The sequence below is a fragment of the Antechinus flavipes genome, chromosome 5 (assembly GCF_016432865.1).
Source record: "Antechinus flavipes isolate AdamAnt ecotype Samford, QLD, Australia chromosome 5, AdamAnt_v2, whole genome shotgun sequence".
NCBI lineage: Eukaryota > Metazoa > Chordata > Mammalia > Dasyuromorphia > Dasyuridae > Antechinus > Antechinus flavipes.
The window spans coordinates 177,504,378-177,519,401 of NC_067402.1; the positions used below are offsets into that span (position 1 = coordinate 177,504,378).

The 15,024-nt window shown below is 31.0% G+C and overlaps 1 protein-coding gene across 23 annotated transcripts in view; it reads left to right on the forward strand.

The window, feature by feature from the left end:
• Positions 1 to 15,024, forward strand: part of C2CD5 (C2 calcium dependent domain containing 5) — a 130,792-nt gene that overhangs the window by 67,509 nt on the left and 48,259 nt on the right. For 13 of the 23 annotated variants that reach the window (XM_051963409.1, XM_051963411.1, XM_051963415.1 and 10 more), the window contains 5 exons: positions 3,638 to 3,752; positions 4,724 to 4,819; positions 8,548 to 8,739; positions 9,959 to 10,145; positions 12,332 to 12,496. In XM_051963409.1, the coding sequence (XP_051819369.1) occupies positions 3,638 to 3,752; positions 4,724 to 4,819; positions 8,548 to 8,739; positions 9,959 to 10,145; positions 12,332 to 12,496 (755 nt within the window). Of the gene's footprint in view, positions 1 to 3,637; positions 3,753 to 4,723; positions 4,913 to 8,547; positions 8,740 to 9,958; positions 10,146 to 12,331; positions 12,497 to 15,024 lie in introns of all 23 variants that reach the window. The other 10 variants (XM_051963408.1, XM_051963403.1, XM_051963400.1 and 7 more) reach the window with 2 other exon arrangements.

Here is a 15,024-nt window from a genome sequence, read left to right on the forward strand (position 1 = left end):
AAATGTATATTAATAGAGTGTCACTGCTTTACTGCTCAGCCAAGAGATAAACTTACTAGAAAATATTAGTTTCAAAATCATTGCTTAAGATGATTCTTCCAAAATGACAAGATAAAAACCCCATTATAGCTATAATCTAAAGACTCAACTTTAGCAAAGTTGAATTCATTGGTAGCAGTTTTGTCTTATCTAATTATGTTTCATCTTATAAAGAGAATTATAGCTTGGTTTGTCTCAATATCCAGAAAGGGATATGAAAAGAATCCATAAGGTGATTTGAAGTATATATGGAAGAAAGCCACAAAATACCACGAATTGGGAAGCAAAAGAAACTTTAATTATTTAAAGGTATTGGCATTTGTCCATTTTTTAAAAATTAAATTAGAAATGATTGATAGGAAGATTAATGTTGAAAGAATTTCTGTCTTATACCTTTGAAAATCCCTAGAATAATATATATATATATATTTTTTTTTGGTAAGTTTGGTAGCTCCAAGTATTTGGTAGCTCCAGAGTATTATATTTATTAAAATTTCAACTTAAACTTTTTGTTTATAAAAGTTTATGAATATATCTTCTGTGACAACAGGTTTAACTCCTAGCTTTTAAGACTTTAGCATTTTCAGTTTTAGGATACCAGATCTTTCTGAACTTTACTCTTTAGTAAATCAGGCAGAACCTAATTAATATTTTTATAGTTTACTTTAGTCTAAACATAAAGTAGATTTTCAATAAAGTTAAACTTTTCTTTAATACTAAATAAATGAATTTACTATTTTAAATGTCCATATCCCAGATATAATAGATCCAGAATTAATATTCTCTAATTTATTGCTTAAAGTTTTAGATAATTTTTGCTAAAGAACTACTATTTATACTAGAAAAGCCTGTGATTGAGTGCTACATACTGTATGCTTGCCTTGCTTTCACCTAGAATCTAGGGCCATTACTTTCTGTAACCATTTCAGTGAGCTGCCATAGTTCTCAGTCTGTACTGTCACCTGATCCGAGCATGCGCCAAAATATCCACTGTTTCTGGCTATTGTCTGCTAAATCTGCTTTGCAAACCCCTTTGTTCTCTGAGCTTTTGCTTTAGCCACAAACAAAATTAAAGAAGCCCTTTGGAGTGTGACACATGCCATCCTGCTTTCTTAGCTCCTCTGTTATGTAAATCCTTAGCATTACTAAATTTGTAAATATTACAATGGCATCCCCATGTGGAATTGTGTGGCTCATGTGTCAAAATAAAGGCTGCTTGTTACTATATTTGTCAGAAAAATAAGAATGCTGCATTCACACTGCATTCAGTGTTTTTTATTAACCACTTACGATGTCATAGTGTTTGGTTTAATTATGTGATGATTTTATGATAAATACTAAGGTAAGTTAAGTGTGTTTATCTAGTCTGTGTTATGTGTGTACATATATCAAAGTAATGACACACACTTTTAAATTTAGATTTACTAGCCATTTAAAAATGTAACATTCAAGTTTATAAATTGAACTTTAAAAAAAATGAACATTTTCAGTTCACATCTTATTTTTTAAAAATCTTGTTTGTATCTTTTTTGAAAAAGAAAATCAACTACAATGTATTGTTTTGAATAGCCTGACTTTAGGCAAATCTGTAGAAATCTCTATTTGTTGAATAAATAAATTTTTCAGTAATTCTTTGAATTATAAAAGGTTTATCCCCAAATTTAAAAAATAAGAGTCCTATTGCATTTAAAATGATTCAGTGTTTTAAAATTTATTTACATGTAGTTTTTAATGGTCATATCTGGTGCTTAAACAGAGTTTTGCATTTATAATCCTTCCTGATTTTTTTCCCCTAGAATTTTAAGTTAGATTAAATTAGACACCGGAATCATATTTTCTTAGACGTTAAAACTTCATCATAGAAAAGGAGAGAGAACAAAAAATCTTAGGAGAGATAAGAGTGTGTTGATTAAATTTGCTTATACATTGCATAAATGTATATGTATATACAAATCTCATCATTTCATAAGATTTTGTAAGTCAGGCAGTATGTAACATGGGTGTACAGTGTTGTACCTAATCATCCCATACATTTCTTAATAGAAAATATAGTTGATAGTTTCAACATTTCAGCCTCTTCTTTTTTTGACATCTTTTTTCCTTCAGTCCTCTTTTGACCCTTTTCCAACTTCTTTGGGATCTACATTTCTTTTTTTTTTTTTTTTCTCTCAAAGGAAATCGTATAAATCTAGATATTTAATTCAAGTTCTGGCTGATATATTTTGTGACTCAGCCTTTATCTCCTGCCTCAATAGTCATACCATTCTGTTGTGTAAACTAGAAAAAGTTCATTAATTTTTTTGTGTGTATGTGTGCTTTGACTTCTTCACTTTATCATAGATAATATGCTACTTCTCCCTCTTTGTCATTGGTTATTGAAATGTAATTTTAACATACATTTTTCATTTTTGGAGGGGGAAAAAGTATTTTAAGAATTAGGTGAAAACAATTATTCCTAAATGGAAATTTGTATATTATATGGTTTTTTAAGTTTTAGTTACGACCAAATGCTACCATTTTCTGCACACAGTAAGCACTATTAAATATACATTTGGTTTGAGTTGATATAAAACTTTTTAATATGGAAAAACTTCAAAGAAAGATTTACTTATCTAGACAGAGTTGATTTTTTTTTTCCCCATACCAAATTGTTCACACATGAAAGCAGTCATATATGGAAACAAATGTAGAATTGTTTTAATCTGATTTTGTTCATAGCATCTTTTACTATAATTAAGGAGTATTTTTGGCAGCTACTGCTCATTGGTTATATCAAGTTAAATGCAGGGAGATAAAGGCTTGATATAGATAAATGTGTGGTACTGAAGTAGATACTGAGCAATTTTACTTGTCATCACTTGCAAGATGTACAGCCTTGAAATTATGCAAAATTCTATAATTTCAATACATTTTGTGAGTGTGAACAAGAAATAAAGTTCATTGTGTTATACTTAAAATATCCTGTTTTGCAAATTTGATTTTTTTAAAGTACAAATTTTTAGGTTAGAAAGCTTTTTATTTCTTATCTTTCTGCTGTAAGTCCCACTCCTTTTTATAAGGATGGTTTCTTGTCAGTTAACATTGGTAAATCTTTTTCCAGAAAGGAAGGACATTGTTAGGTTGTTTTGTATATTATTCTTACTTTAGCTATTGAGAATCTGTTTCCTAATCCACATTCTTGACACTCATTCCCAAAATGTATTGGTTTTGCTTTAAAAGAAAAAGGTTCCAGATCTGCTAATCCTGACCAATGTGAAAGTGACACATAAGGTATTCTCTTGGGACATAGATTCTAAATTTTGAGTTTGAAACCTGTTGTGTCTTTACTTTTAAGGTATGTAAGAAGATATATTTCTACTTGGTGACCTAATGCTAGTGAAGAATTTATAGGCCTAATTTATTTTCAGACAAGTGACAACTAAACTAACCAAGCTAATAAAATAAAGCATTGGATTTTAAATATGAAAATATTTTCTAATATATTCTGTGACACTACTCTCTATGCTTAATAGTATGCTTATTAAGTACTTCAGTTAATATGCCATTTTAAAGGTCATTTACCCCCAAATTACAAGCTGATTTATTATTTGTTTTTCAGATGAACCAGAAACTCGAGATGCTTGGTGGGCAGAAATCAGACAAGAAATAAAATCTCATGCAAAAGCATTAGGCTGTCATGCTGTAGTGGGCTACAGTGAATCAACTAGTATTTGGTAAATCATAATCATAACCTGAGTTTCTAAATGTCATGCTATTTCTCTTCTGTTTTCTGAATTGGCCAAAAGTTTGAGTCAAATGCAGAAATTCCTCAGAACAGTGCCAGGGCAGTTTTGAGGATGTATAGATTTTGTATAAAGATTTTAAAGCTGACATTTGAAAACCTTTGCTTAAATAGTATTTCAGAATGCATCTATAGTATACCTTTTAGAAAAAAAAATCTTGAATTTGGAATTAGAAGACCTGTATTAGAATGCTAGCTTTGTCAATTTCTGGTAGTGTGAACTTTGAAAAATCACTAGGACTTCAGTTTCTTTGTATATAAAGAAAGTTGAAGTAGAAATAAACTTTCCATATCTATTGTATTTATGACCTGTCATCTTATATTTATTTTATTTGTCATTCATATTGAGCCTAAATACATTTTTCCTTGCAATGCTTATACTTGTTTCCTAAATTAAATGATATGTAATTAGTAGAATATCCCTATTTTTGTAATACATTTAAAACAGTAAAATTTATATACTTTAATATAGTTCAGATAGAGAATTTTGACATTTCTTTTATTCAGTTTAAATGAAATAGAATTTAATATTGGAGGAATTTATGCTAATTAAATTTTCTTGAATTATTTTAATAATTTTACTTGTTTTATTATGAAATTCACAATGCAAATTATTATTGCTAATATTTAAAAATAATATATAATTTGTCCTATCAAGTTTTAAGGAAAACTTTATTTTTTTTATAAATTGTTGGATAAATAACTCTTGGTAATAAAGAAAATTCCACTTGCCCCCATCTGATTGGTTAAAAAAAAATTTCTTCCTTAGATTTTAAATCCTATAAGATGATAATATTTTTCATATATAGTATTTATTAGTATCTTAAAAGTTTACTTGTATTTAAAATCATAATTTTTTGAGTTACTTTGTTAAAATTAACATAAAATTCTTTTCTCTTCTAGTGAAGAGGTCTGTATTTTATCAGCATCTGGCACAGCAGCTGTATTGAACCCTAGATTTCTTCAGGATGGCACGGTGGAAGGCTGTTTGGAACAAAGGTTGTCATGGCAGCCTGGCTTCTTTTCCATAGGGTCAGAGAAGGGAGAGGTTGATTTTTTTCCTCAGAGCCAGGATAGTTCCTCTCTATTAGGGTAGGTTACAGTGTTACAGTGCAGTATTCCGGACCAAGCACTTTACTGATTTTTCACTAACAGCAGCAACCAAAGAAGTAATGGAATTCTGCACAAAATTAGATATGTTTAAAAAAATTTTTTTTTTATTTCTAACAGCTTGAATAAGGTAACATGATTGAATACTAACCAGAGAATTTATACTTTTTTTTGCACTGTTGAGGAAAAATTTTCTTAAAAAAAAAGTTTTGATTTAGTTCATTACATTGCTGCTATTCATGAAGCCATTAAATTGAAGAAAATTCTTTAATTCACCTATTATTTATAGTACATGATACTGTATTGAAAGTAAAGCATTGTAAGTATAGTTAAAATTGAATGTGTTTTAAAAGTTGAATTTCATTATTATCATGATAACAGAAATTTTGTTTTGTTTTGGTTGACTTAAATTATTGACTCCTTTTAAAATAGACAGCTAGCATATAGTGTTATTGAGCTATTTTCATTTAAATCAGAATTGCAGATTTCTGAGATGGCTGTTTGCCACGATCACTGATGAATTGAATTCATTATCATATGTATTTAAACATTCTGTTATCTTGGCTTTACTATAGAAAACTATAGTTTGCTAATTATATAGCAAATAGAGAAAACAAAAATTTCTTATGTAGTTAAATGAATTACCCATCAGTACCATAGTCTAAATATAACAAGAAAAGATCTTTAAATATGTACTTGGTGGCTTGTTTATTTAAAGCAACACAATAGATTAAAATTATTTCTTTCTTTTTGTTTTAATGGAATTTGACCAGGAATTTCAAAGGCCTGAAAAAAAGATAATTGGGAAAATAAATGTTGATAGATTTCACAAGTGCACTTCTCAGATTTTAATAATCTTGCCTTTGGCATTGCTGTATACCAATGAATGAATTCATTAGCATTCCATTTTAATAAATGTAGTGTCCACCTCAGTACAATAAAATTATTTTTGTCCTATCACTCCTCTAATAATATGTAAACAATGATATTTTGAATGCAACAATTGAATGAATATTATTTATACATTAGTATTTTTGCTAAATTTTATTTACTTTTTATAATATGTTGATATTAGAGGAGTTTATAAATTTTTCTTTGGGGTAAAGAGTGCTTTCTGGTCTTAGACAGGATATTATTGTATTATGAATTACTTTGCAAGAGAAAAAGGAGGGTGAACCCCCTAAGAGGGATTGAAATTCATGGAATTTTAGTGAAGACACCTTACTTCAAAGTTTGAACTGATCTCCAGTTTTTGGTGAATCTATACCAAGAGAAGGGGTCCTCAGATTATTAAACCTAATACACTTTCATGCAAAGTGGCTTATAACCTGGAGGTTTCTTTATGATCTAGCTCTTTGTTCCAAAAAGGGATTTTTAGCCTCAACTGAGGTTTTGGAGTGGTGGCCCAAATTATTACAGTTTGTAGTTCACTTTAGATATGTTTGCTTATAAACCTGAAATAAGACCTTGTAGCTTGTCTGAAACATATCTGCAGATCCTTTTTAAAGTTTATTTTATCCTGGAATTCTTTATAAATTTTAGTGATTTGGCTATGCATCAAAGCCTGTTCATTAAATTAGAAGTGCACTGTATAACAAAAACTAGGAGTTGGTTTGGTTTTGTTTTGTTCACAACACTTCATATCCTTTCAATAATTGGTTAACAGATCTCCCTCATATTAGCCATGAGACTGAAGGAGTATAACATATGTAGGGAATATGAAAGAATTGTGTTTTTAAAATAAAAATGTTTCACATAAGTATTTTTAAAAATATGTCATTTAGGTATCATGATTTTGTGGTTTTTAAAATTTTTTTTAGCATTATCCCACTTATTACCATATTTGTGTGGGAATATGTCCCATTTCAGTTATTGCCACTGTGTTATTCTTCTGTTCCTAGGACTCAGATCATGAAGATTGCTAAGTTAATGGGGAGGTCTCTATCCTATTTTAAACGTCCTGTTACTCACTATTTTGCAATACCAGGAGCAAAAGAGACAGACGGAATGGTCACTGAATTCCTTATACAAGCATTTGTAATTATGGTGTGCCACAAGCAATAAAAACAGATAATGGACCTACTAATCTGATTATAAACTTGAGGGGTGGGAGAGACTGGCAAATGGGGAATAATTGCAGCACTTGAGATTCTTGCTAGTCTGCATATTTTCTAGTGCTACCTTCTATTCAGTAAATGAATTTATAATGATAATGAAGCAGTACAATGCTTCTAAAGTAAATCTACAAATGGTACAGTTACATTGCATAGCAAAAGGATTTTTTTAATGGCGTTTTTATTGTTGTAAAAATATGTATTGTTTGTTACTGAACACTGATGTTTTAGCAGTGTTTACATAATTTTGAGTTTCACTGACATCCTTTCATTCTAATGTGGAACTCTGTTTTTTTTTTTTTTTTAAATAGATTTTTAGGGCTGGGTGGTTCAGTAGATAGACCATCCTGTCCTGGAGTCAGGATGACCTGAGCCAAAATGTGGCCTTAGACTCTTAGTAGCTGTATGACCTTGTGAAAGTCACTTAACCTGTTTGCCTCAAGTAAAAATAGTAGAAACAATAGTTTGTTTGTTTTTTTTCCTTTGTTTTTTTTTAAGTTGTGAGCCTTAAATTATTTGGGTGAGATTTTGTTTCCAGAAATTTTTCTGCATAATAATTTATATTGTTTATACCACATATATATTTTATATATTATATAGCAAACATTTACATAGCATTATTATGGGCCATCTCCATGTTCAATGCTTTACAATTTTTGGTCCTTGTAATAATCCTAGCAGACTGGTGCTGTTATTAACCCCATTTTATAGATACAGAAACAAAGGCAAAGAGAGGTTAATTGATTCTCCCAGGTTCAAACAGTTGGTGAGTGTCTTAGATCATATCTGAGCTCAGATCTTCCTGACTCCATGCAATCAGGAAATGCGAGAGCACTAATATTAAAGCACCTGGTTGCTCCTGGATAAATTAATTAGCTAATAAAAAGACACTTTCTGTTTCTTGCCCCTGTGTTGGTTTTTTATTTTTTTGTTATATACTGTAATCATTTATATAATTTAACAAAAAAGTTAAAATATTGAGAAAACTTTGAGATGGCCCAATATACTATATACACCGTGTAAGAAGGTACCAAAATATATATGATTGACGTGATATTATTTTCCAGTTATATTAACTGTTGCCCTATTACACTTGGAGAATATTTAGATGCTTTAAATTCTGAAGAATTGTGGAAATAGAAGAAAAGATCTTTAAGGTGATTTAATCCAGTTCCCTCCTTTTGCAAAAGAGGAAACTGAGCTCCAGAAGAATGAAATGATTTGCTTTAAAGCCACTCTAAGAGTAGCAGAAGACTTCAACCTGTTTTCTGACTCTGAACCCAGAACTCTTGCCCCTCAACCATAAGGCCTCCTGGCTATTTTTAATTGATATCTGTTTGCTTGGTTCATTTTAACAAATACCATGAATAATGAAATAGTTTATGTACATGTATTAATATGAGATGTGGACATATGTGTATAGATACATATATACACACACATATTTAAAGCATGATGCTTTTTTTTTTTTTCAAGAATTCTTTTTTCTCAATGTACTTTTAGACAAGAAGAAAATTTACCTGCTGGGTGTGGATTTTGCCACATACCTTACGATGAACTGAATATGCCATTCCCAGCTCACCTCACTTATTGTTATAGCTGCAGAAAACAAAAAGTTCCTGATGTTCTTTTTACAACAATAGATCTTCCCACTGATGCAACAGTTATAGGAAAAGGTTGTCTTATTCAAGCCAGGTATGTTTATTAAAGCAAGAAAGAATGATTTCTTTATTAAGCAAAACCCATACAAATTACATTTGATGTTAAAATTTTTTGTTAATTAATATGATAATCGAACCTATTGGAGTTAATAAGATCCTTGAGAGAGTATGTAAAGAGAGAATGTGTCCAGGACAGAAGCAGGGAATAATCTTACACAGAGAAGATGGTGTATAAATCACAATACAGCAAAGGAGACTGAGAAGGGTTCAGCCAGTTGGGAGTTCATCAGAAGTTATGTGTTGTCATGAAAACTTAGTATGGAGAGAATATTTTAGTAAGAATAGGGTAGTCAGTAATGTCAAATAGAAGTCTGAGGAAAGAAAAAAAAAGACTCATATTTGGCAGTTAAGAAATTCTGTTGAAGGATTAAGTTGGAAGCCAATATTGGAAAGGATTGAGCAATGAATGAGGTGAAAAAAAAAAATGAAAGCATTTAATGAATATAGTATGAGGGGGCATGGTAGGACTAAATGAAGGTATTTTTTTTAGGGATTAGGAAGACGTGAGCAAAAAATGAATGTGGGTAAGATTACTTGCCATCTCCTATGAAAGTAAAGAAAATAATGGGAGATGATGTTGAGATGACTTGTATAGATTGGGATGGAGAAAATGCTCACATTGAAAAGCTTCAGTGTTTTGAGTGGAATATGTAATGAAATTCTAATTAGAAAGGAATAGAAAAAGGGAATTACAAGATCATTCAGGGAAGAATAAAAGTGATTAGAGTGTAATACTGAGGGTTCCAGTTGAGATTACATAACAAATTTTTTGTAGGAATTCAGTCACCTTATTGTGTGTGATTTTCTCTCTTGAGATTCAGCAACAATTGACTAGGTAGGAGCAGTGGATTTGTGAGAGTAATAAGGGGTAGAAATTTGGGAAGAGGTGAGCATCAGTATGATATGGGACATTGTGGATTCAAAGTAGGACAGTGTGAAATTGAATTGATTAACTCTAGAGTCAAGATTTTGAAGGGCAGAAAAGTTAGGTTGTGTATGTCTTTTTTTTCTCATTAGATTATAAGCTTCTTATAATCAGATTTTTTTCTTATTATCTTTGTATCTCAAGTACATAAAACTAGTACACATAGTAGAAACTTCATGTTTCTTGAACTGACTAATAAAAATGAAGCATTTTTATGTTCCTTTGTTGAAGAAATCAATGTCAACTAAATAAATTTTCTTTTTGATAGGCTATGTCGCTTAAAAAAGAAAGCTCAAGCAGAAGCCAATGCTACCGCTATCAGCAATTTGTTGCCATTTATGGAATATGAAGTACATACTCAGTTAATGAATAAACTAAAACTCAAAGGAATGAATGCTTTGTTTGGACTAAGGATTCAGATTACAGTGGGTGAAAATATGTTGATGGGCTTAGCAGTAAGTTTAAATTTATTTGGATATTTTACTTCTATAGTTGTAGTAGATTTTGATACAGCTAGCAAGTTAAATCTTTCATTTTTAGATCTATATAGTAAAATGAATGCATAGTCTGCCATACCTATATCTAGGGATAATTTAAATTTTAAGTCTCAGAATTAGTGTTTGCAAGTATCTTAGACACCCCCTCCCCATCCCTAGTTCAGATTTCTTTTTACTTAGCCTGTTGTTGTGACCATAGTCATAGCAAGGCCGTGTTTATGGCTTTTCATGTTTAATATTTATTTAATGTTTATCATGTAGAGCAGTCAGTAATCTTGAGCAGCCATCTTATGGATTTTACTAGAAAGATGATTTAATAAAAGATATTTAAGGGGCATTGTCATTTCGTAGGTAAAAATAGGTGAAATGCCTGTACTTCAGGATCATCACTGTAGACAATAGTAAAGGTTTTGTGAAGTTTAGTGGGAAAATGGAAATATGGAAAGTTGAAAATTTTTTCTAGTGGCTCCTATTACAAAATGAAATGTTTTATAATGAAGATGCCAGTAAAATTTATTGTTGGTTGGCTCAGCTTACACAGTTAAATTTAAGAGGATATAAACTGAGTATCGGGAAAAAAAAACTTGATCACCTAAAGCCCAAGCACATTACCAATAAGACTGTAGTTGTATATCTTCTATTCATGTTACCAAAACTGGTTGAGTCTTATAGCAATTTTCATTTTAGAAAAGTCATAAAGCAGTTCTTTAACCATACATTCTGTTATTGAGAACCAAATTTGTTTCATACTATAAGTTCAAAGTTCAGTATATCAAATCATTTAGAAATATTGGTAGGTACTATACATAAATCCTGAATATTAAGATTTTGCCTTGCTGTGTGTAAAGCAATTTTGTCTCGGTTTAATTGTGTTCTAGAGATTTATAATGATCAGTGAAGGCTAATTAAACTTAGCTTAAAATTGTGGTGATTTTCTTCTTTTAAAATAATAAAAGATGGTTCTCTCTGGGAGAAAGTAAGTTTCTTGGGGAGGTTTTCTGGAGGCACCCTTAGTTTCAGTTAATAAGTAATAATCACCCAAAATGCAGCCAGCTGGTAAAAATGCAAGTGTTTATTTTCTCCTTCCAAAATAGCCCGGTTAGTTGAGGCCTATCTCTCTACTTGGTTCTAAGAGCTCTTGCAGCTTTGTCCTTTGCTTCTGCCTCTGCTTTCTTCAGCCTCCAGAGCCAGTACCAAGTTGAATCTGTCTTGCCTCTGAGAGAGGGCTTCTGGCTCTCAATCTCCCAAAGTGCTCCTCTCCGACCCCAGTCAATGTTCCAAAGTAAAACCCCTCACTCAGAGAGGGCTTCTGGCTGAACTCACTTGATGCTCCCCTCTCAATCTAAATTCAGCTGAACTTCCCTGACTGGGCCTCTGCTTTCTTATATGTGAGAGAGCGGGATTATAGGTTTTCTCCCATAGTGCTCTCTGGCCCTAAGAGCTTCAAGGGAGGTGTGAATTTGGATATCTCATACTAAACCCTGAAATCTCCCAAATGTGTGAGCTCCAATGAGTAAAGGTGTGAACACAAGCATTATATCAATTAGTTCTACTTAGTACCTTGTTTCAAGTTCTGGCCCAAAACATCTCCTTGTAAGATCAGATCAATGATACTGAATCATGCTAAATTAGATAATTATTCTCTATTAACTTTAATGACTTAACAGTTTGTAAAGATTCCAACATAAAATGATTAGATAATTAGAAAATTTGGAGGAAAAAACAGGATTTTGTTTTAACCTTCAAAGGCAAAATGAAATCCCGTTTTTTGCTGTTTTCCTGATATCTTTATTTTGCCTTATACCATCACATTGGTATTTAAATAATTTGTTTTGTACTGTTCTTACTATTGTACTAAAACTTAATTGTTTTATATGTGAATAAATCTTATAACTAGATTGTTGAGTCTTTGAGAAAACTATGTGAGGAATGCAGAAGTATTATAGATTTTTTTTTTTTAATTCTTCCTTGTAACTAAGCATAGTATTAACCTGATGTAGGCTTAATTTAATTTAAATTTTAAAATAGTATTTTGTGTAAATTAATTGACCTTTCTTGGGAAGATCTGAGAGCCAAAAAATTTGTTTTTTCTTTGCTGTTGTTAAAGGAAGAGTCTGATTGTATCTGCCCAATTTTTTCCCAAGTCTGCAACAGGTGTGTATTTAACAGCTTTACCAACCCCTGGCGGTATTCAGATTGCTGGGAAGACACCAAATGATGGCTCATATGAACAACATATATCTCATATGCAAAAAAAGATAAATGATACAATAGCTAAGAACAAAGAATTATATGAAATCAATCCTCCTGTAAGTAACATCTATAATGACAATATTTTGGCTTTCTATGTTTATGTATGTTTCTGCATTATTTTACTTTAGATATATAAGTATGTATGTATAATTATATACATACATTACAAAGATCTTAACCCTATCACTTGCTGTCTTAAAGTTTATTTCTTTAGTTTGAAGACAGTTAATATACTAGTATTTTGGAGGAAGAAAAAATACTTGGATTCCATTTCTTTCATTATCTTATCTTGATATTTACTCATTTCATAATAACATTTCTCACTGAGTTTGCAAAAGATAGATGTGGCCACAATTCTTGCTTCATTGTAATTCTGTATTCATCTTTGTTTAATAAAAGAGATTGTATTAGGCATAAGAAGTCACATCTGCACATGTATAACAGACACACACATCACACATATATTTTAATTTTTTTGGGTACATTTTAAGTTCTGAACTGTCTCCCTTTCTTCTCCCTACTCCACACTAGAGAAGGCCACCGTTTAGTATACCCAAGTGTGTATATATAGACATGCATGTAAGCATATGTGCATGTATGTGTATAACACCTATTTATTCTATCACTTTTCTTTCTTTGGAGGTGGATAGAATCTTTCTTCATAGGTCTTTTATAATATTTTTAATACTTGGAGGAGATTTTCTTCAAACATCATTGCTGATACTATATACAATGTTCTCTTGGTTCTGCTCATTTCACTCATTGTTATTTCATGCAAGTCTTTACATATTTTTTCTAAAATCAGCATGTACATGCTTTTGTACAGCATAGTGACAGATATTCTATTACAATTATTTCCCACAACGTGTTTAGCCACTCCCCAATTAATGGTCATACCTTCAATTTCTACTTTTTTGCCACCACATTTTGTGTTTTTAATCTTTGGAGCACAAATTTTTATCCGATTTTAACTAAATTCATTGTGACTAAACATTTTTTGTAGAATATATCTTTATATTCAGATAATCTAGTGATCTGGGCATTGGTATTTGACAATTTTTTTCTGGAACCATTCCAATCTGAAATCTAGGTAGTGTAGATGCATTAGCATTATAAGTTTATTAAACTTATACAGGTGTTTTTGAAGATCATGATATAGAGGCCCTATACATTAAATATCAATATTGACATATATACAATAATACTTTGCCCTTTGGATAAATGAAAATATTTACTATCTAGTTTTCTTCCATTCTATTATATTAACTGAATGTTTTTAAGATGTTATTAATAAGCAAGCCAAATCTTTTAAAGTTTTGTAAGATGTATCTAGATATTTCAGTCTTTTCTACCAAGTGACAACTCACATAATTACTTTGGGCTCCATTTTATATATCTGTAAAATGTTAGACTAGATTGTGTGGTTTTTATGGACCCTTCTATTTCCAACAATTATATTCTGGAATGCAGAATACATGCCAGCACATTGGGTAATGGAGTTAGAAAATTAATAAATTAAGATTCTGTTTACTCTTTTATCTATCCCATTTATTTATTTGACTTAAGTTGGTTTGCCTCAGTTATTAATATCTATTATTGAATGAATTTTTTAATTAACAGAAATACATTTTATTTGTTTAGTATTTTAGAAAAGGAACCTTGAAAGAAGGTAAGATGATGGTAAAATAAATTTGTGCCTTTTATCACTATAGTATATTTAGAATAGTGTTGTTGTTATTGTTGTTTTTATCAATTTCCAGCTGATACCCATCTGTATGAATTATATAAATCAGGGTCCAAAAGGATCTCAACAGGTGAAAGTATTGGGGAACTTCTAAGGTAAAATTTAATAGGAATAAATGTAAGATCTCAGACTTTGTTTTAAAAAAATCAACTTTCTTAGTACAAGATGGGGGTTAAGGGTAGTAGAGAGGAGAAGAAAGTAGTGTGGCTAGGTTCTTTCAAAAAAGAAATGGGTTTTTAAGAGACTTGCTGTCTTAATATAAAACAGTATTATGATATTGTAGTCCCAGAAGCTAACATGATCTTAGATTATAGAAATAACAATAAACATAATAATAATATCTTGCACAAAATATTTCATATATATATATTCTCTCATTTAATCTTTCATGAAACTTTATTTTCTAGCACTAAAGCAATAATAGTCCTATTTTATTCTTGGAATACAACTATGAGTTGTAGGTGTCACATTAATGAGCTGTGTCAAAAGGAGAACATGTAATACTGTGCCATATGAGGACTAGTTCAGGGAATTTGGGCTGGTTTGCCTGGAAAAGAAAAGTTTTTGTTTTTTTTCCCCTGAGGCAGTTGGGGTTAACTGACTTGCCCAGGGTCATACAGCTAAGAGTGTTAAGTGTCTGAGGCCAGATTTGAACTCAAGTCCTCCTGACTTCAGGGCTGATGCTTTATCCACTGTGCCACTTAACTTCCCCCCAAAAGAGAAGTTTTGAAAGAGACATGGTTATGTTGAAATGTTTAAGACTGTTATGTGGAAAGAGGATTAGATTTGTTTTGCTTGTTTTCCTTCTAGGCAGAGCTCTTTTTAATTTTCAAAGAATCA